Consider the following 23,306-nt stretch of genomic DNA (forward strand, 5'->3'; position numbering starts at 1 on the left):
AATTCAGTTTTGTTAACATCAAAAAATTAATTAAGTTGAGATTAAGAGTCAAAAAGTCAAAAATCGGATTCTAAGTTTACAACGAGTAAATCCCTTGTTCAAGAAAATTTTAATGGCAATACCTCTATAATGATTATATTAACTAATAGGACAGTTTAACATTCACAAATCATGAGGTTTAGGACGTAAAAGCCAACAGATCCAAATTAACTTGTCCGTAACTTTTAGTTGACTATATAAACTACCTTTTTATTTGGTATTATCCATCGATCTGCATGGGTGAGAGGGTCCAAACTTCACCGCCTCAAAAAGTCTTTCATTTCAAGGGTAAGATCAAGTATAGATAGCTCAGAACATAGGGTGCAAGACAAAATTCGCTCCTACTCATTTCCAAAGATATAGTAGAAGAGGTTATTCCTTTATAATTAAGTGCTAACTCAAGATTCAAACAAGGCAATTAGACTCAGAGTTAAGACTAATAGACAATGTCTATTTTGACGAGACAACTTCAATGTCAACGCAAGATATTGCATTAGTAAAATATATTTATACAGTTGAAATGCGTTTTCGTTGGCATGTACTTCTCCCGACGTGGATACGACAATGATTTTACCAACGCAAAAAAAAATGTTGGCATAACTTATCTCGACGTTTTTAAGACTTTGGCCAACGTTTATTTTCGTGGGTAAATGTGAAAATTCTTGTAGTGTTTATTGTCTATTGTTGATAAACATCTATCAGTCACTGTCAATAATAAATGATAATAGTTTATCAACGTATCAAGAATGACATTTTATTATATTTATAAATATTTTAGTTTATTTTACTATATAATAAAAAATTATTAATATTATTCAAAAATGGTTGTCACCCAACATGGCAAAGAATTGGAGAAAGAGAAATTGAAAAACAAAAAAGTCAAATTTAAAGAGATAAAAATATTTGATTTGAATAGGGTGGGCATACTCTTACTGAATTTAGAAAATTGACAACTATGTTTTTTAAAAAGAAACCTTGGAGACAAAAATATGTATTTGATAGATCCAATTCTATGAAAATGAAATATGGAAAAATATAAATTAGTTTTTTTTCTTATTATTATTTGAAATAAATAAATAGAAAAAGAAAAGAAAAGAAGAGGATTTTCATTTAAAAAAAAAAACCAAAAATTAAAAGAAAAAACCTCACCAACCAAACAAACAGTTGTGTCTGTCTGTTTAAGGATTAAAATGACATATGAGAATATGCGATTTGGCAAGTTGTTTTCATTTTCATATACATTCTGCCTCTTCTTCTTACGCTGTCCTACTTTTGGTCTTATTCTTATTTGGACCATTACATTTCATTTCTATTTCTCTCTCTCTCTCTCTCTCTCTCTCTCTCTCTCTCTCTCTCTCTCTCTCTCTCACTCTCATTTTAAAATCATAAAATTAACTTTTCGCTTTTAAGTGATTCTTTTAATTTAAAAACTATGCCAACACATTTGCTCCCATCTTTGTCCAATACGAAGGTCTTTTGTTCACATGATGGGAAGGTTATGCAAAAAGGAAATAACATCATTTGTCAACCAATGAACAGCTGAAAAGTTGGTGGAGAGAGATTGGGAAAATAAAATTAAAAGTTTTCTACCCATCTTTCTTTAGCTTATGAATTAAGTCTGTGAGTCACAAAATTTTGAATTTATATTTTGTTTACTATTGTTTCAAATTGACCTCATTGCCTCCCTGAACTCATATTATACTTAAATCACTCCGATCTTCGAATCAATACGAGTATAGTTTCGTAAATAAAACATCAATTATCATTCTAAAAGTTGATGATTCAATCTCCTATATTTACAACCGTTGTTGAACTATAAAAATGTTATCTTTTCAACCAAAACATCAATGAGTCAAACTTTCACTTATGCATCGTGTTTTGTTCAACTGAAAAAGAAAAAGACACTTCTTTGTATAGTTAGAACATCACTCTACTTAAACTATCACCAAACTCTTTTAACTTAACTGATTAATTACAAACATTACATTAAGACCTTCCAACTTTAGTTCCCATTTTCACTCACAAGAACCCTCATCGCATCCTTATCAGCATTCTATGTGTTGAATTTATAACACTCCCACAGCTTCAAATATTTGACTGACTTATTCACTTATGAAAAAGAAAAAGGAAATAGAAATATACTCAACTAAAAATACTACACCCACCCATGCCTCAATTATTTATCTTAAACACTATTTTTATTATTTTCTTTGATACACATCCATCTTATTTTGAATTTGAACGTGATTTCTTAAATTTTCATAATATTAAACTTTTAATCTTGAGTTTATTGAGTTTTTAGTTTTCATTTAAATCTTGAACTTTTGAACTTTAATCACCCCAACCTTACCTTAATACTAACTTTTTATCTTTATCTTTGGCACTGATTTTTTGTTTATTAATTTTTTTAAAATATATATGATATAAAAAAAATTAGTTAATTTTAATACTTACAGAAAATTAGTGAAAAGAGAACTAATTTAATACTTTATATTGCTTAAACTAAATTAGAGCCCTTTTAACCAACACAGCAATACACTGATGTTGATCAACCTTTTTGAAACTCTACTCCTCAAATCAACAATAACTTCATACAAATATTACGATTTTCCTTTTCTAGTTCCTTTATGCAATACATAAACTGAGGACCAAAGAATGAATAAAACAAAATAATTTCCTCTCAAATTATGCTAAATATATATGTATAGATTGATAGATGGATAGATATATGTGTGATAGCAGCAGATTATATTTCATTTGTATGAACAGTTTCTTCAAGTCTATGGTCAGCTACACTAATTCTAGTTCTGCAAAATTCTTTACAACTCAATAGCAGATTCTTAAACACTGGATTTGGTGATTCATTTGTAGCAAAAACCATGCCAACCTTATGAATAAGCTCAATAACAGTATCTTTAGGAAACCTTTTCTCTTTCAGTAAATTTAGCCAAGCCGACTCAGAGAAATGATGTGCATCACCACTATTGTGATTCGAAATGCAACGGAGCGCTTCGGTGTAATCACCTCTAGCCACCTTCATGCAAAACCTTTCTTTGAGAAGCGGTGGTGGTGGAGTACGGTCAGCCTGAGCAAGGTGCTTCCATGTTGTTTCCAGTAGCTCATCCTGTTTAACAGAAGTCGATGATTAATGGAAAGCAAAACCATAATGAGTTTAAGCGACCAACTTATCTTAGTTTACTCCTTTAGTAGAGCAGGAAATTAACACCAAATCATTCACAGATCATAAAGAAATATAGTTTCCATTCTTAGTATAAGCAGAACTCGACTTCTAGGAATGAATGTGAAGTTGTAAACCCCTTGATAGCCAACAAACAATTAATCTTGAATTTCATGACAAATTAGAAAATAAATTGATTTAGCATTGTGTCATCTCAATACTTCAACAAATGATCAATGTCATGCTCCTAAAAAATGAAACGTCACAGGAAAATGGTCAAATTCTGCCTCCAATAGTTTCATGATATTATCTATTATTATCATTACATCTCTTTAGCATGTGCATATTTAAAACTATTGTCAATTATAAGCATTAAGCAACATTCCTAGAGCCAACTTAAACTATACATGTTTGAAACAGGCTAGTGGTGCGATATAAAAGAATATAGAAACGTAGAAAGGAAGGAGGAGAAACAAGGAAAGAATAAGAAGTTCAATTTAAAAGGTCCACCTTTCCAACCCTAGCAGCCTCCAATATCATCCTCAGATGACGTTTTGGATTGAAATGATACCCATAAAGAAACATCTGGTTATAGAAATAGCTAAAGTCATCCCATCTTTTTTCTGCAAAAGATGCATCTAGCATGGTATTGAACATGTAGATATCCGGTAATACTCGATCCCTGTAGTCAGATACAGTGCTGATATTTTGTCTTTGCTCTGACAAATTCTGAAGCAGCTCTCTAGCCTCTTCAAACATTCCATGTTCCAAGTAACCTTTCAACAATATATTATAAGTAACAAGATTGGGTGAGCAAAAGGCCTTCATTTGGTTGAAAACATAGACTGCACTTTGCAAGTCTTTTGAGTCCAAACAAGCTTGAATCAAACCGGTGTACGTTACTACAAGAGGCTTATTAGCAACTTTACATATCTTCTCCATCTGTAAACAATAACAAGGCCATCGTGAGGTCTATTCGTTAATCATCATTCATGTAAACATACTGCAATCAGGATGTGCAACCAGACAGTTTGAACTATGAAGTAAATTTGACCTCCCAAAGGAGAGGCCAAGAATATTAAGGAGCCAGCAATTCACTCAGAAAGAGATGCCTGAGGCCAAAACATTACAATGGGGCAATAAACCTAATCATGAAACTGTAGGCAATATTAAGGAAGACTCAAAGGTTTTGAGAATTTTTAAGATATGGTGATTAATTAACCTCGAATTCAATATTTCTTAAACAAAAAAGAGCGAGTGATAAAGAGAAAAACCAAATCCTATGTTGTTTGGCTTAGCATATTGAGTCAGGTTGACTAATTTCTTCTTAAATAATAAACAACTTCTACTTCTCCCATCTTAGGAAATAGAGCTCAAACTCAGGGGATAACATTTTGAACCAACTCATGAAAATAATCAATAGTAATATATAAAATATCCAAAAAATAGAATATAAGTGGAAGAGAAAAGGAAGAAAAAATAAAAGGCTGAAAGAAACGACAAAAATTTACTATGACATACCTGCATCAGGGCCTCTTTGCACCTACCAGCACTGCAAAGACAACGAGCAAAGTCGTAATAAAGAGCTGCAGACCCTACTACCCCTCGCATTTCCATGTTCTCAATGGCCAGCACAGCCTCATCTGTTTTTCCTTCTTTCCAAAGTGTATTGACAAGAACTGGAAGTTTGACAAGCTAAAGCATTAAGCAAATAAGAAACAAATAAACACACTGTGGTTACCTAGTCTACCTTTATATGTTAAAGCATTAGGAATGGAAGATTTCTGCACTTTTCTGAAGAATTCATGAACTAAGTTGTACTTGCCACATTCAAGCATCACCTATCATTCATTGAAAAGTGTTTCGTTCAGTAAATAGAATATTTCAACTGTTTCATTCAGTAAATAGAATACTTCAATAGGCTTACTTGCATATGAAAATGTAACTTCAGCACAATCAAATAAACTAAGTCATGGAAGCATGACTTTCACCTAAATTGAAAATCTAGGGGCAGTTTAAGAGTTGACTTAAAAGAGCAAACGTTTTCTGAACCATTATGGATTGGCCTAGTGGTGAAAACTAGTGGTGAAAAGAGAGACATAGTCTCAATATCTAGCTAAGAGGTCATGGTTTCAATCCATGGTGGCCACCTACCTAGGAATTAATTCCCTACGAGTTTCCTTGACACCTAAATGTTGTAGGTTCAGACGAGTTGTCCCGTGAGATTAATCAAGGTACGCATAAGCTGACCCAGACACTTACGGATATAAAAGATAGACAGAACGAACTTCTTTTGCTCTACTAGGAAAAGAGAAACTTGGGAAAATAATTAAATAAGAGGTTTTAGAAATTGGTTTACCTTAATTCATTCTCAACAGCACATGAACTAAAATTTCTTTTAAAAAATTATGAACTTGTGAACAACAATTTTAAGTGCACATGAATAACCGTCAATCAAGTGACTTATATTTTATGAAGGATAGCCGCAAGTAATCCTTCAAAAGCTGCTTGTGATAAGTGATTACATAATCTAACCACAAAATGTATCCTTGACCAAGTCCAAGCACGCACTTACTCATTTAAGACTGATTGAGAAAAGATAAGGCAAACTACACGAAAGATTGGTATTTTCATACCTATTGAACAATATCTTGAACAGATGGTCTAGATCTTCTTTCTTTCTAGGCTTACCATTCACTGCTAAGACTGTTTATTTATAAGAAACAGATATATATTCATCAAAAGAGCTACCAGAACAGCCTAGAGGCAGGGGTAGAGAACCTCTCCACAAAACTAGAGAGAAGAACCCTCCATTGCTCATAAAATCATGAGAAGGCTATAATTAAAAAAGAATTTGGTGTAACTTATTTTTTCTTTTTTTTAATAGCAACGAAGAAAATGAAAGAATACAAGGGCATACAAGAAAAAAAAGCCCAACAAAAGAAAGCCCCACCTAAATCCAACTAAGATCAATGTTTCCTAGTGAATAGTTACAAAAACGCTTCAGAAAAGAAAAATTGGTGTAACTTGAACATCACCAAGAAGTTGCATGTTGAACAAAAGCCCAAAAAAATCAAAAGAAACGAACTTATCATCAAACAACGTATTATTCTCCTTTTTTCTTTTTTTCCAAAGAAACCACAAAAGCAGTCGAGTAGCACTTCTCCGAATGATTTTCCCTTTTCTGCAGAAACTTCCATCATTCAATCATCCATTTTTTTAGAAAGGCAACTAAGCACAGCAAAAGTACTAAAGAGAATTTGCCAACCTCTAAAAGCAAACTCAGAATGCAAGAACAAGTGACTATAGTTTCCATCTCCCTAAGAAAAAGACAGCAAATGGAGGAGGAGAGGGACCAATTAGGGAACATTCTCTGAAGCTTCTTGTGAATATCTAGACTTCTATAAGCAAGTGACCAAAGGAAACACTTTACTTTCTTGGAAAGTTTAAGCTTCCAGTTCCACATAAGGTTGACTATAGGGAAATTATTTTTTGCAACTCCCTAAGTCAAGTTTAGGAACATGGTGTTAGACCCCCAATCAAGTTAGTTTACCAAAGAAGAAATAAAAAATAAATAAATAATAAAAAGTAACAGAATTAGTTAGAAAAGGGGGTTAGCAAGTTAGTTAGCAAGCACGTGTTAAATGTCCTAAGTCGGCAAACAGCTGTGTATAAATAGATAGTTGGGGGTGGGAAGAAGATAGAAAAAATTGAGTGTGTAAATCTGTACTTGAATCTTGAGAAGCAAGATCAAGAGATTGTAACAGAATTGATATCTCATCAATTCTGAGAGTGAAATATTATCGAAATAAAGAAGAAGGAATATTCTTGGAAGGAGTCCTATCACATGGACTTGGTAGAGAATCTACCTTTTACGAATACGACTAATTCTCTTCAAAGATTCAGAACCCAATATGTCCACTCTGTGTCCAAGCAATACCCAAAACCATTTACTTTCTACTAATCAAAAAGTAAGAATAGTATTTAACACATTACTGGGTGGATTCAACGCAACTTAATGAGTGTTCATTCCTTCTTGGGTGCACAAAATGAAGCATTTTTCATTCACAGCATCTCAAGCAATGACCATTACAAAAATCATTCTGAATTTCAAAATAGACTTGCAAATTACATGAACAATAGAAAGAAATGAAAGGACCACCTACCTCCATGACCAATCCATATGTTGAGGTTGAAGGCTGTAGACCTTGTTTCTTCAATTCCTGCAAGACCCAAAATGCCCCTTCCAAATTTTTTCGTTTAACACAAGCATTTAAAACCTGAAAGAAAGAAATGAAAAGGCACCTGCAAGTGAACAACTCGAAAGTAACCCATGCAAGATATATTTCCATAAAGAATTTGGAAACGTAGTTTCTATTAGCATCTCATAGTAATAATGAATAAATATGAGAAAACTTTTGAAGAGAGATTGAAAAAATATAACTTTTAAAAGAAAAACATACCCTTGCAACAAATGGAGGAAGCAATGATAGAGACTTGCCTTAATGACTACGTAATTTAAAATTTTATGGAAAAAATAGATAGGGAAATAGCAAGAGTATGTTTGATAGAAAGTGAAAACGTGAAGGAAATCAACAATGCTTTGAAGAATCAACTCTGTAATTTCATACCATCTAAAAAAATGTTAACATTTCCTACCAGAATAAAATAATAATAATATTAATTAATTAAATTTAAAAAAATTTGTCACGAACTCTCACCTTCTGTGACCTTTTTAGGTTGTTTTTGCAACTTGTTTGGGGGTTTTTCTCCTTTTTCTGATGAATTAGTGTTCCTAATATGTGTCTCTCGTTTTTGGTTGCCCAATTTTGTTGTAGAGCCTAGTTTTTTCCTATGACCTCTTTTTATATTCCTTTCGTTTGTCATATTAAAAAGTGGTGCCTTTTAAATCCAACCATGTGTACAAAATCTAAATCTTTACTCAATCATGGAACAATGATAACAAAACATTCACTAAAATCTAGATGATTGTCATATTTGAATTTCCAGATCTAAGAATAAATATATTACGAGCAAAACAGCGGAAAATATTCATAACAAGATTATTTTGCTCTTTTAACATTTTTTTCCACAAAATTGCTCAGTATATTACATTAACCAAATATTGCCTGTAACATATAAAATAATCTACCAATTATGACTCACCGCATTATAGATGACGATATCAGGTTGCAGCCGTGGGTCCCACTTCTCAAGGGCCCCTGTTTTAAACTTCTTTTTTGGAGGAGATCGCATGCTATCAATCACATCAAAGAGTTCCCTCATATATCCTGCTTGTCCAAGAGTGACAGCAATACTATGATATGCTACCAAGTCAGGATATGAGGAAAAGTGTTCCTGAAGGGAAACCGATATGGAACAACCAGAGTTAGTAAAAATTCAGTCAATTTCAGCATCCACTTGCATAAACGTGCGCAGACCAAGACAGCAAATCCTAATGAAGGTTCTTGGTTAACTGCCTACCTGCATTGCATGGAACACATTGAGTGCCTCCACAGGTCTCCTCGCTTTTCCAAGTACATCAAGGGCAGTGGTGTATATAAATCTGGTTAGTCAGAGAACATACTTGGTCACAGGCCAATGCAAGAAAGTGAATATCTTTTCCATTTTAAGATTTCTGATGTTTTTATTATATTTGAGTTATTTTTCAGCATTATCGTTGCTTTCCTATTCAATTGATTAATGAGGAGCATACAAATTATTAGATTAAGATTCAATTCTCTCTAATTAAATTTTTTTAGTGGGTGTAAGATTATTTAGAAAATGTTAGGAACTTAGGATGAAAATCTTTTGTAAAATTACCAACCGACTCAAAAAGCTTAAGTTGATGGGTTTAAATAAATTTAATTATGTTAATACTTTAACACTCACCATCACTTGTGGGCTTAAACATTTGGCCCACCAAGTAGAAAATATTTATAATTGAAGAAAAAATGTTAGTTTAGGGGTTTGAACATTGGGACTCCGGCTCTAATACCATGTTAAATCACCAATCTACCTAACCGTATGGTGTTCTTTTTTTCTTTTTAATTGGGGGGAGATGAAAATGACGACTTTTGTGTTTAGAGGACTGAAAGAGGAACCTAGCAATACTTGTGCCCTGATTCTGTTACATGTTTCCCTTTGGGCTTTGACTTCAATCTAAAAGGCTTAAGTTGATGAGTTAAATTTAATTTATCATTCAATACTTTAGCACTTTCTTTATATTTACAAGAGAGATAAATTTAAAATCTGATGGACATATCCCCCCTCTCTCTCCTCTTTATCTTTCCTTTTTATCCTCCCCAATGTTTTAAAATGCCCAAGGCGCAATGGCTCTCTGGAACCTAGGCATTATAAATTTACATGTTTATTCACACAACCAAACACCTAGATGGATAGAAATGGGACTTAAAGAAGATTATACAAAAAAAAGATAGATATTTAGTTAGAAGAATTGAAGAGGGGGGACCAAGAGGTCAAGAAGAATGTTGGTATTCCTTTCGGAGAAGAATCAAGTGCCAGATAATTTTGATGGTCTTTTCAATCTTTGATATCGACTGTAAATGATGATTAATCAAGATCAGAGAAGAAGAAGAGGAAGATGGAGATTCAGTGAAGAACAAAGAAGGTGAAGAGAAAGAAGGAGAGGAAAAAAACTTTCTATATTTTTGAAGAAGTCGTGGCTATAATGATGCCTCAACTTTAAAAGGCAAGGTGCCACCGTTGCACCTTGCGCTTAGGTGTGCACCCGAATGCGCCGTTCATAACACTGATCCTCCCTCATCCTTGTTGAACTTCCTTCAGATGCTCTACATCTGAATGAAATCAGAACAAGTTCTTTTTTCCCTCGCATCACATTTTAACTCCTAGATGCTGCCGAATAAAGTCATATCGCAACCAATGAGCAACGTTTATGGTTATTATATGAAAATAGAATTTCTTTTGAACAAGGTACACAACTTTTCAATCAAAGAAATGAAAACAGAATTTCCAGCGTGCACATTTGGGGTAAATGTATTAAAGAAAATAAGTGAGTGTTAACTTATCTCCACCATGCTACCACCAAGGATTAAGAAATAATACAAGCAAAAATTGAAAAGTAGTTAATCCTATTAGAGAAAACTACAATGATGTCAAGAATTGTTAATGAATTTTTAAAAATCTATATTGCATTTCAACCATTATGGGTTGGCCTAGTGATAAAAGAGAAACATAGTCTCAATAACTAACTCAGAGGCCATGGGTTCAATATATAGTGGCCACCTACCTAGTATTTAATTTCCTATGAGTTTTCTTGACACCAAAATGTTGTAGGATCAAGAAGATTCTCTCGGGAGATTAGTCAAAAAGCGCGTAAGCTAGCCTAGACACTCACGGATATAAAAAGGAAAATCTAAATTGCACTTCAAGACAGTGGATAGAACTTTCACTACATTAATCAAGTATTAAGGTGAGAAATAGGGAAAAACCTCGGCTTATGTGACTTGAACCGTTCACGCATTTGAAGCCATTCGATGACTTGTAGCACTCGCCTCCAATTTCCTAGCTTACCTAACACTTGAATAACCCTTAATATTGAATGATCTGAATATCTAATCTTTGCACCCCTCATCATTTGGGAGAACATCCACTCAGGCATATCAATGTCTGCACCATTCAATCTGTTGACAAGGAAGTCCTTCAAACAAATCAATATGGAGAGACTAATTAATAACCCTCAAAGTTCAAATAATTGAAATTTGATTAGTGTTCTTGGAATCCCCTCATAGCACAGTTGAGTGCAGCTTAGTAATTGAATTTCAAATCATAAAAACATGTTGGAGACGATTATGAAAGAAGTCTCCATACAATGAATAGCTTAAGAGCCTGCAATACATGTGTAAGTGATAAATAGAAAACATAAAACAACAGGCTAGCAACAGTTCATGACCATAATTTTAACCCATTGACATATATTATCTCAATGGAATTGAGTTATAACCAAATCCAAGTAGATTTCTACCTTTCACTTTTAGCTTAGTAGACTTCTAAGCTCTTAGATTGAACTCTATTGTCTAAAATTGAATAAGTGGTGCAGCTTAAGTTAATACTCTTCAAACTAAATTAAAAATTTCCTAGAAAGAAATTACTTGAAGATTTGAAGCTCAATAAACATAACACTAGAAATCAAGCCCCAGAAATACTTAAACTCAACACTGGAGAAAAGCACCACTTAACAATAAAATATCCTGGGCGAGCAAGGCTAGTACACAACCTCGTCCACTCATACTAATCCTAGTAGAAATGTTTTTAAGAAATTCAAAAGTAACTAATTAAGAATATTAATTTTGCAATATTAATTTCGCAGACCCCCACCCAAACAAAGAAGACATATTGAATAAAGTATTAGTTTTAATCTCAAACTTGTACCAAGTCAAATTTAAACTTTCAGCAAGACAGACCAGTGAGCAAGGGACACCAAACCTCTTAGAAAGCATTTGGATTCTCTCTTCCATTTCCATCTTTGAAACTCTTGGTTTGTCCATTATGTCTAATGCATCAAAATTGTTGAAGGCTGCATGTTCTACCTCCAAGCTATTCTCTTCAGTAAATTCAAGAAACCGCTTACCACTTGTGGATGTCCCTCTGTAGGACTGCTCAGTTTTCTTTCTACCAACCTTATCACCAGGACTGTAGCTTCTTTCGAGCTGAATGCCATATTTCCCAGCCTTAAGAACATCCTTAGCTGGTTTAGCGTCATCTTCACCCCAAGCCCAAATCTTTTCCGATGTTTTCATGGAATTTCCATAAGAGACACGGCTGCCTTCTTTTTTGAACTCCAATGCGTTAGCCTTAAAATGAATTGGTTTCTCACAGTTCGATCTTGTTACTTTAGGCTCAATGTAACTTGACCAGTTTCCGTTCTTTTTCTCTTCATGTTGTTTATCATTAACCAGTGAGCCAAATGGGGTCATCTTGCCTTTAACCTTATCATTTGATCTTGTGACTCCCTTACTTCTATCAAATTTATTTCCTGACAAATGCTTTTCACGAGCAATTCTCTCTGTATTATTGAACAAGTCTTTTTTATCGACCCGTTTAAACATGTTCTTTACTTCCACATTATGTTGAACATCAGTTACTTTGTTTTTTCCATTATCTATCTTAGAAATGGAAGTGCTCTCAGCACTCTTTGCACTACAATTTTCCTTCATTGTCAGTTTATTAGGATAATCCAACTGCCTCTTATACCTTCTAGTTCTAACAGTCTCCATGACCTTCACATATTCATCGAACGATGGCTTAAATTGAAAATCATGTTCGAGGAGATTCCCATTTGGCAATGAAATATCAGATTCTCCATTCGACAAAGCCTTAATTGATCCACATTTATGTATCCTATGTCTCAAAACTCTATTCTTCGCGTCACTAAAATTTAAGTCAGTTCCACCTCCAGAAACTGAACTAGGAAAGAATGAAACCCAAAAAGAAGTATGGGAATTATGGGTACAATGCAGTGTCGGAAATCCATATCTTTCACAATTAGGGATGCTCAAATTTACGTTCGCCATTATAACTCCCACCATTTCAAAATAACTCCTATTTCATGAATAAATCCAATACACTCCAAAAGAACTCTCAGACACGAAGTAGAAACACAGAGTAAATATCTCAACACAAAAGTAAAAGAAAGAAAGAAGAAAAACAAACTAACTGGTCTGTGTAGGTCACCAGTTGAAGTATTTTTCAAAATGACGGCGGAGCAACCTGGCCCTGAATATCGCAATAGGATTAAATCATTGGTCGCGGCTGTGCCTATTCTATTTGCGGCTCAGATCGCATTTTAGCAGCAAGTTGAACCGACCAAGTTCTCCGCCGAAAGCTAAGATAATAATTAACCTGTCCAATTCCGTGCTGTGATTACATATAGAACCGTTCACACCTTCTCGGGCAAAGGGCGGTGGTGGGTAGAGAGAGCATTTCTAAGTTGAAAGGATCCGTGGAAAAAGTATGTTGATAACAATTGGAGCTTGTACAGCTTCAGCGGGTAACGACGTAGAGGGGAAAGAGAATTTGTTGTTTAGAATTGTGCAAGAGAAAAGAGGATTTGGATAAATAGTATCGAGGAGAGAGATGATAAGAAGAAAACCCTTCCAACTTTTATGATGCCGTTGAGATCGAATCTAATGAGATAGCAATTGTTATAATAATTATTAACTATGTAGCAGCATTTTAAACAAATTGCAAATATAGCAAAATCTATCGGTGATAGACTTCTATCGTTTCCTATGGTTTATGAGTGATAGACCAACATTTGCTACATAGTCTATCGGTGATAGACTCCTATCATTGATAGATTTTGACAAATTTTGCTATATTTGCAAATTTTTTTAAATGTTGCTATATCCTTAATTATTTTGAATATAATTGCTACATTTGCAACTACCCTAATGACTTATATTAGCTTTGCAAACACACAATAAACTATATGCATTTTCATTTTATGTGAAATAAAATCCAATAGGAGAAAAGTGGAAATTTCATATGTATTATCGTATACAGTTTTTACGTATTAACTTAAATTTTTAGATTTGTTTAACCACCGAGTGTAGGAAATGTTATTGATATACGGTTAAATTTTCTCGATCTTATTTAAGATCATTAATGAAATGAAATGGTGCTGTAAGCCAAAAATTAAATTTCATTCTTTGTAAAGGCCCGGTTATTAACTACCAAGGCCCATGTGAATGGCTCATGCGCAGTGAAAAATAGAAGAAGAAAGAAAACTCTCTTTTTTTTCTTGTTTAATATGAAAAATTGGTTAAAATACCGTCATTCTTGTTTTGGCCAAATTATGAATTTCGACCATTTGACTCGTCAACTTCTTAAAGATGGTTTAAACTAAGTAATTATAATATACACTAATTTTAGTAATAATAATTAAGAATACAACAATATTTTAAAAATTTGTAAATATATAGCAAAATCTATCATTGATAAGTTTCTATCAGAGATAGACTTTTCTAGTCTATAAATGATAAACCAATATTTTCAACATTGTCTATACAGTGATAAACTTGTATAATTTATAAGCTTTGACAAGTTTTGTTATATTTACAATTTTTTAAAATATTGTTATATGTACAAATATTTTGAATCTAACAGTTATATTTAAAACTATTCTTTTTAAAACAACCTTGAGTTCATTTGACTAAAAGGACCGAAGCCTAATATTTGTAAATATTTGGGGGTTGAAATTTAAGAAACAAATAAATTAGAATTTGTAACATATTTGGTAGATATTTAGTTGAAAGTTACTTCTGAAGCCTAGCTAATTTGTGGAATCCAATTTTTATATGTAGTCTATATTGAAAATGTGATTTATAGACTAATAGAATTTGAATAGTTAGAGATTTTCTTTTCTTTTTAAGTCCAACTAGGAAATATGTTGTGTTTACCTTATTTATCAAACTATGAGTATGGCCTATGACTTTGTTCTCTTACTAAACTTATTAGATTCAAATTTTTAGACCCTATCTCTCAAGGTGGGCTACTTTTCCAAACAACAAATCTACAGTAATAATAGTAATAATAATAAGAGGTCTTTTCAAAAATATAAGAAAGCGACAAAATATCTATATTATATAGAACAATTCAAAAATTGGAAAAAGCCCATAAGCCTACTATGAAAAATACAAAAAATGTCTCGTCAACCACGTCGTCAACAACGAGCGTAATATATTTGGTACGAAATCGTTTAGATTTGGCTATTATTTGGTACACGATCGTTTAGATTTGGTTCTTTAGATTTGGATAGCAAAATCTAAACGATTTTTTTTTCAAGATTTGGTACATGATCGTTTAGATTGGCTAAATGATTTTTAAAAAAATTCTTTTCGTACACGATCGTTTAGATTTATTTACATGTAACACCTCAAATTAAAGTAATTTTAATCTTAATTATCTTAAGTTTAATTTTGGCTAATGTTGAAATTTTTGGGTGTTATGTGATATAATTGTTGAAATTGTTTGTTTTTAAGTGATTTGTAATTGAGGAAATTTTGAATAATTATGTATTATTATATAATTAATTGAATTTGAAGTGAAAATAATTATATTATGAAGATATATTGTTTTGGGAAGATAATATAATTATTTAAGGATATATTGTTTTAGGAAGATAAAAAGAATATTTGATGGAAGGAGTTATTGAAGAGAGAGAAGATTTGAAGTTTAAAAAGAAGATTTTATGGGTTTTAAATGAAGAAAGAGAAGATTTATTTGATTTAGTTGTAAAAGAGCAAGAAAAGAAGGAAAAACCGTAAAAGTAAAAATAATAATAATTATATTATTATTTTGTTTAAATAGGCTTCGTAGTGCGTGCGTTCACTATTCATCATCTTCTTTATTGGAAACCCTAACTCATCGTTTTCTTCCTCACAATACCCTAACAACCAATTCTGTCGCCGCTGTCACTACCCCCACCTCTCTCCACCGCTGCACGCCTCCGTTTAGCCTTGCCATCGCAAGTCGTACATCTTCTCTAGCGTCTGTTGTTTGAGCCATCTCATTTTCGTCCGTCTTCCGTTGCGTCGTCCCCGTCCAGCACGCCGTCGATGAACCTTCAGCGGTTGCCATCGACAAACGACAGACCCAATCGATCTTTCCTTCGATGCGTGTCGTTCTTCCCTCTTCGTCGTCAGCCGTTACGATCTTCGATTCACATCCGCCATGTCCAACCGTCAAAGCCTCCGTCGCAGATCGTCGTTCGTCTCCGTCGTTTACCGTGTCGTCGATCGTCGGCCAAGTTGAAACAACTCGAGTTGCCCTCTTCTCTTCAGTCGCACACTAGTCCCACGCCTGTCGCACGCCTGTAGCATCTGAGTCGCTTCCAACCTCAGCTCGAGCCGATTTCTGTCTTCTAAGCCGAACCGCCTAGTCAATTCCCCTCTAGCCAAGCCATTTTGAGCCGCCAAGCTTATTTTGGTCTTTTTTTACCTATTTTTGGTAAGTTTGTTTGGGTTTTGGTTAATATCCAACACCAACACACATTAATTTTGGACTCTAACTAATTTAATTTTGGATTAATTTGGTTAGATTTTAATTAGAAGGTTGAGTTGTGGAACTTTTCCTAACCAAGGTTGAATTGGAATTCAACATCAACCTTAGGTAAATTGAACTCAATGATTTTGAGTCTTTAGGCAAATGTTAATTAAGTTATGAGCTTAGTATTTTACCCTTACTGTTTAGGAATTTACTTGGGAAGCTTGACCTTGCTGTTAGGAATATCTTTGGATTAAACTAATCTACAGGTAAGAGATTCTCCTACTAGACTTTCAAACTGAAGTAAGAGCTTGCATGTAATTTTCCATTATGCATTGATGTAACTAAGATGCATAATGAACTTATGTTTACAATGAGTAATAGTCATGACAGAGTTTATGTATAAGATGACTGATAGTTATGAAGGTGAGATATGTTGATGATGATATTTGATGATGTTGATGTTTATTCATGAAATATTAATCTCATGATTTAGAATGCTATGATTAATATTCATGTCATGCTTGATGTTATGTTATGCTACATGCTATGGTTAATGACTGCGTAGTCCATCGGGATCACCACCTTTTTATGAGTGTCCATCGGGATCACCACCTTTTTATGACTGCATAGTCCGACGGGATCACCAGTCCAGTATGGGATGCTATGTATATGAATGGTTCGACGGGATCACTTACAGCCTGATTGTCTTAGTGTTTCTTTCGAGTTTACTAAAGACTAGTTTTGTCCTAAGTGTTCCTTGTGTTCACCGAAGACCAGTTTTCACTACAAGAAATCAGGGCTTTCCCGACGCCAAAAAGGATGTCGGCACAAAAAACATCGGAAATAAGGATATTTTCGACACCAAATAGACGAGAAGTGAAAGCCGCGTCGGAGAAAACCCTATTCCCGATGCCACGCACAATGCGTCGGGAGTGGCATCGGGAAAAAGGGTATTCCCGATGAGTCAAGCACGCGTCGGCCAAACAACGTCAGGAATAAGGCCAAATTAAATTTAAAATACGCCTTATTTCCGACGTCATGCACAGTGCGTCGGGAACGGCATCGGGAATAAGGGGTTTTCCCGATGCACTATTGCGCGTAAAAAAAACCATTTAGTAAGCGTCAAGAATACCCTTATTCCCGACGCCGTAAAAGGGATCTCCCGACACTTTCGTGCGACTTCGGGAAATTCCCTTTATAAACGTTTCAATTATGTTTTACACAGAACTGAAAACGAAAGGGAAAGGGAGAAGAGAGAAACGAAGATTCGCCGCCTTCTGTTTCGTCATCGTTGTCAGCCGTCGCCGTTCCACCGTCGTCTGGCACCTTAGGTAAGTTTAAATATAAAGTTTGTTTAGTTTAAATATAAGTTTTAGGGTTTTTTTTAAGAAAATTGTTTTAGGATTTTGTTTTGGAATAGATTTTTATTTGTTAAATGTATTTTTGTATAGAATGTGTGTAATTTGTGGTTGAATTAAAATTTGAAGGGTTTAGGGTTTAGGATTTATAGTTAAATTGAAAATTGAATTGGAGGGTGAGTGTTATAGTTAAATTGAAATTTGAATGGGGGTTATAGTTGAATTGAAATTTGGAGGGGGGTTTAATGAATTTGAAATTTGAAGAGGGGTTTAATTAATTTGAAATTTGAAGGGGGTTATACTTAAATTGAAATTTGGAGGGGGGTTTACTAGCTAAATTGAAATTTGAAAGGGGGTTACTACCTAAATTGAAATTTTTGTAGGGGGTTATGGTTGAATTCAAATTTGAATGGGGGGTTATGGTTGCATTCAAATTTGAAGGGGGTTTATGTTTTGAATTGAAAATGTAATATGTGTGTTACGATTTGTTTTGACTATCTTGCAGTTATGGTAGCTTGTTTATGTTGAATAGCTTATTGAATGTTTGTTTTCTGTGTCCATAACCATTATGTCATTGTCATACCCACGTAATAATTTTACGGAGATGGAAGCTATGTTCCGCGGTACGTATATATGTCTCCCTTATTCTTAAGTTTTTGCAATGATAGTATACAGTGAGCATATAATATGTATTAAACTTAGTTACTTTTATATCATTGTAGAACTGAAAGTGTAGAATGACGCATACGTGCCTCGTTTGGAGACTTTTTGTTATGTTTGCGTTTTTTTGTATTATGAGAACTACAGTTTTTGTATTAAACTTACTAATATTTTTTGAACTTATTCGTATTATTAATTTTAATTTTTTTTTAATTTGTGTTTGTATTTCTTAATTTATATTGAATTTGTTTTAATTTAATCCAAAACATCGGAAAAAATATTTGAGCAATCCGAATGTCGTTGTGAATGTTTGAGCAAAATATTTTAGGGAAAAAAATTAGAAATTACATATCTAAAAAAAATATATAAAAAGAAATTCCTGACGCCGCGTCATGCATCGACATAAGGTCCGTCGGGAGAGGAACTCCCGACGCCACTTTGGCCGACGCATGTCACGACGTCAGGAGAGGCATTCCCGACGCCGTGTTGGTACGCCATCGGGAATGCCTCTCCCGACTCATTTCTCTCGACGTTATTCCCAACGTCGTGAAAAACGTCGACATATCCTTTTTCGACGTTTTTTTCACTTTTTCCTACGTTTTTGTGTGTCGGGAGTATCCCCGTCTCTTGTAGTGTTTGTCCTAGGTGTTCCTTTTGATTCACCGAAGACCAGAGATATTCCTACGAAATCACAGATTGTGCATGTTTGGGAACGTGCCAATTTAGAGGTACCACTTTACAGGACACTAATAGGAAGTTAATAGACGCCTAGTGGGACTAGTAATAGATCCCTTACTGAATATATTTTTATACTCATTCTTTTATATTTAATTTTTCTGGCAGAGGTAGAGGTAAGGGCCGAGGAAAGGTGATGAATGACAAAAAGTGACTGTGGTGTGTCATAAGGAAACACTTTTGCTTCCGCCTTATGTTATTAGTTTTTTATTTCAGTATTTATGCACTTTTATTTTTTACTCTTTTAAAACTAGATAGGACCCGAGCTAGGAATTTATTTTTAAATTTATTTCTACTTACCTTTGTTTACCCATGATTTTAATGAGTATTTGAGATTTTGATTATGAGCATTTGTTTTATTTTCCATTTTGATTGAAGAAGTTTAATTTTCATAACAAGTAGTAATGATCTCAACTTAGTATAAAAAGTTGGGTCGTTACATTACATTTGTACACTTTAGATGTTTTTAGAATTCTTTGTACAAGATCATTTAGATTTGACTACCCAAATCGTCGTTTTTTTTCGGTCTTTTATATTTAGTACATGAATTTGAACAACCAAATAAAAAAGTTTGAAAAAAATAGATCTTTTATATTTGATACACGATGAATCAAATAACACTCTAAAAAAAAGACAATGAAACAGATAAGGATGGAAGAAAGGAAAAAAAAAAAAAAGAAGAAGAAAGACGATGAAATAGGCGAAAGAGGAGAAGAAAGACGAAAAGATAAATTTGAAATATTTAAAAAAGAGTTTTTGTAATGTATAACAGATTTGGTATAAAATATTAAGGATATGGCAATTTATGAAACAATTTGCAAATATAGCAAATTGATGATTTTTTTAAAATATATTCCAATATTACCCTTGTTTTAAAAACAATCCTGGCGCGAATTTCTCCTCCTCCATTCGTCTGCGTGATTTTCTCCCTCTCCAATATATTCTCCACGATTTTCTCACTTCTTCCGCCTTACCATTCTCAAGAACGCCTTCTTCCGCACGACGCCTTGTTCCGCCTCCATTCGCCTCCAACGACGCCTTCTTCCGCCTCCAACCAGTCGTCATCTTCGGTCTCCAACCAGTCGTCATCTTCAGTCTCCAACCACAACTTCTTCCGCCTCCAACCATCTGGTATGTAGTCTTTCATTTTAGTTTCGTTAAATCATCTGGTATGTAGTCTTTCATTTTAGTTTCGTTAAATCTTTAGATTCTTTCTTTTTAGTATTTTAGTTTTTCTGTTTGTAATCTTGGATATGAATTCATCTTCTTGCAGAATTACATGTCTATCATTTTCATTTATTAATGATAGTGATAGACTTGTATCCTAGTGTATCACTGATAGAAGTCTATCACTAATACGCTATGATACAAGTCTATCATTGATAGACACTTTGTCTTCTAGCACTAATACACTATTTTTTGCACATTCTGCAGTAATTTGGAATTATGATTAAACTTTCCATAGTAGTGTTTCACAGTGGACAGTGGGATGATACAAATAGTTACTTGAATTACAAGACTACAGGTGTATTGGTTGATGAGATGATGTCTTTTGAAAATTTTGTGAGTTTGATATTAAGAGAAGTTCTATTTGATGCATCTCCTTCTTCAATACAACTGTCAATTTTATTGGATTATGGTATCACTAATATTCAAACTGTGGTTCAAATTCAAGAAGATAAAGATGTTACTTGGTTTCTAAGTTTAGTTAAAGGGCAAATTACAAGACATCCATTAGTTGCCCATGCTATTGCTCATGTCCCTGATATGGATTTAGAATGGTCTAGTGTTGTTGACAGTGGGATGGATAATTTGTGTTCTTTGCTGCCTTCTTCTTCCATTGATGACGATTTTCAAATTCTTACGGATATTCATGTTAGTAGCTTGTCTTCTACATTTGATTTGAAAGAAAAGGATATGTTTGCTAGCAAGGAATTACTATCAAAGTCATTTTACTACATTGCTATAAAGAACAACTTTGAGTTCAAGACTGTGAGATCAAATTCTAAATCTATTGAGTTTAAGTGCTCCCAAGATAATTGTCCATGGTATGTTCGTGCATCTCGTTACAAGGGTGGGGAATTATGGCGGCTAAGGAAGTATATTGCTAATCACAATTGCTCCATAAATGTTATTCAAACTACTCATAAACAAGCATCTTCATCACTGATTAGTGATTGTATTGGAAAAGACTTTAGTTCTTTTGATCGTTCAACTCCAAATGATATTATGATTCACATGCGTACTAAACTTGGTGTAAATGTTAGCTATTATAAAGCGTGGAGGGCAAAGGAACTTGCTATGAATTCTTTGAATGGTGAAGCAAAAGAATCTTATGCCTTGATTCCAAACTTTTTCATGAAACTAAAAGAAATTAACCCAGGTATGTTTTTATTCTTACAATTTATATATCATCAATCAAGCTTTTAATGATATGGTCTATCACTGACAAGTTCTATCAGTGATAGGCCTTATAGTAAATGAGCATATCATCATACGACTGGTGTTATGGTGGTTTACTATAGGGTCTATCAGTGATAAACCATATCAGTGACAGACCTATAGTAAAACTGATACAGAGGGACATTTTAATAATATTTTTTATTTCAGGTTCATTCACTGCTTATGAAACTGATACAGAGGGACATTTTAAGTACTGTTTTATGGCTATTGGAGCATGCATTGAAGGATGGAAATATTGTAGGCCCAATATATCAGTTGACGGTACATTTTTGAAATCTAAATATGGTGGAACTCTTTTGACAGCCTCAACAATTGATGGTAATAATCAAATTTTCCCATTGGCCTTTAGTATTGTAGATTCTGAAAATGATGCATCCTGTAGATGGTTTTTTGAGAATATAAAGAATAGTTTAGGGGATCGGGAAGATTTAGTTGTAATATCTGATCGACATTTAAGTATCCCAAAAAGTGTTCATAATGTTTTTCCAAATGCTGAATATTGCGTTTGTTTGCAACACCTTCTAAAAAGTTTGAAGTTGATATATAAGGACCCTATAATTGATAAGCTCTTCTTTAGATGTGGAAAAGCATATACAGTTGTTGATTTTGAGACTAATATGAGATGGATGGAGTCTATGTATCCTAGTATACGAGACTATCTTAGTAAGGTTAGTTTTGAAAAGTGGGCTCGAGCATATTGTACAAGGAAAAGATATCAAATGATGACTACAAACATTTCAGAAAGCTTAAATGCAGTTCTAAAAGAATCTAGAGATTTGCCCGTTGCAGCATTACTCGATTCTATCAGACAAATACTTCAAAATTGGTTTTATGATCGAAGAAAAGTTGCATGTTGTATGAGAACTGTTTTAACTAGTTGGGCTGAGGGAGAATTACGAATTCAACATCAAAACTCAAGAAGCTTCACAGTAAGTTTTTGTGTTTCAATGTTTATTTATTTAGTTAAAGGGTAATGTAACAAGACCTATCAATGATAGACTCTATCGCTGATAGATTCTTATCAGTGATTGTTTATATCAGCGATAGATTCTATCAGGGATAAACCATATACGTTGACTAAGTTTTTTTTTCTTCAGGTTAATGCTATTAATGATGTTGAATTTCAAGTGATTGATGGAAGAAAACAATTTATTGTACGGTTAGATTGCAAATCATGTACCTGTCGCGTTTGGGATCTTGATGAAATTCCATGTGCCCACGCTCTTGCTGTTCTTCGTGGGCGTAATATGAATACTTACTCTTTTGTTTCCAAGTATTTTTTGTCAAGTACTTTGATTTCAACTTATACTGGATCAGTTCGTCCGGTTGGGAACCATGCCAATTGGAAATCTATTGGGATTGAGAATAACATACTACCTCCAACTTTCAAGCGTCGAGCAGGACGACCGCGAAAACAAAGAATATTATCAATTGGCGAGAAGAAAAGTCACTCAAGATGCAGCCATTGTCATCGTGCTGGTCACAATCGTAGAAATTGCAAATTTCCACCATTTTTACAGTGACGTGATATTATGTTTTCTATAATAAACTTTTAGCTTTAGCATATAGAGCATTTATTTTGTGTGTGTAGTAAATACTTTCTATTTGTTTGATTCAAACCGTTCAATAATAATCTACCTTTTTCTCAAGACTATACGTATAAATGTGGTATTCTTTTCTCCCCACCATTTATTTGGGAAGAAAAGGAAGGAATTGAAATGTGGAAGTTATTGTATATGAGGTGTTAAATATCTATAATGTGGCCTACAACTTTATGTGGCTACAAAATTAACTTTGACAATTTTCAACCCTATAATTAATATTTAAACTAAAATTTTGGTTTT

The 23,306-nt window shown here is 33.8% G+C and overlaps 2 protein-coding genes across 2 annotated transcripts; one reads left to right on the forward strand and one right to left on the reverse strand.

Moving 5' to 3' along the window:
• Positions 1–2,724: 2,724 nt before the first annotated feature.
• Positions 2,725–13,323, reverse strand: LOC103498323 (pentatricopeptide repeat-containing protein At1g30610, chloroplastic). The gene is made up of 9 exons (XM_008460900.3): positions 11,684–13,323; positions 10,690–10,881; positions 8,702–8,783; positions 8,384–8,575; positions 7,384–7,497; positions 4,968–5,058; positions 4,739–4,896; positions 3,728–4,159; positions 2,725–3,163 (listed from the first exon to the last, which is right to left on the reverse strand). The coding sequence occupies exons 1-9, from the start codon at positions 12,784–12,786 to the stop codon at positions 2,786–2,788; spliced, it is 2,742 nt and encodes a 913-aa protein (XP_008459122.1). The 5' UTR covers positions 12,787–13,323; the 3' UTR covers positions 2,725–2,785.
• Positions 13,324–20,445: 7,122 nt separating this feature from the next.
• On the forward strand, positions 20,446–23,111 carry LOC127144172 (uncharacterized). The gene is made up of 3 exons (XM_051079741.1): positions 20,446–21,382; positions 21,610–22,391; positions 22,560–23,111. Exons 1-3 carry the CDS (start codon positions 20,446–20,448, stop codon positions 22,983–22,985), a joined length of 2,145 nt encoding a protein of 714 aa, XP_050935698.1. The 3' UTR covers positions 22,986–23,111.
• The last annotated feature ends 195 nt before the right edge of the window (positions 23,112–23,306 follow it).

This window comes from Cucumis melo, chromosome 12, assembly GCF_025177605.1.
Source record: "Cucumis melo cultivar AY chromosome 12, USDA_Cmelo_AY_1.0, whole genome shotgun sequence".
Taxonomy (NCBI): domain Eukaryota; kingdom Viridiplantae; phylum Streptophyta; class Magnoliopsida; order Cucurbitales; family Cucurbitaceae; genus Cucumis; species Cucumis melo.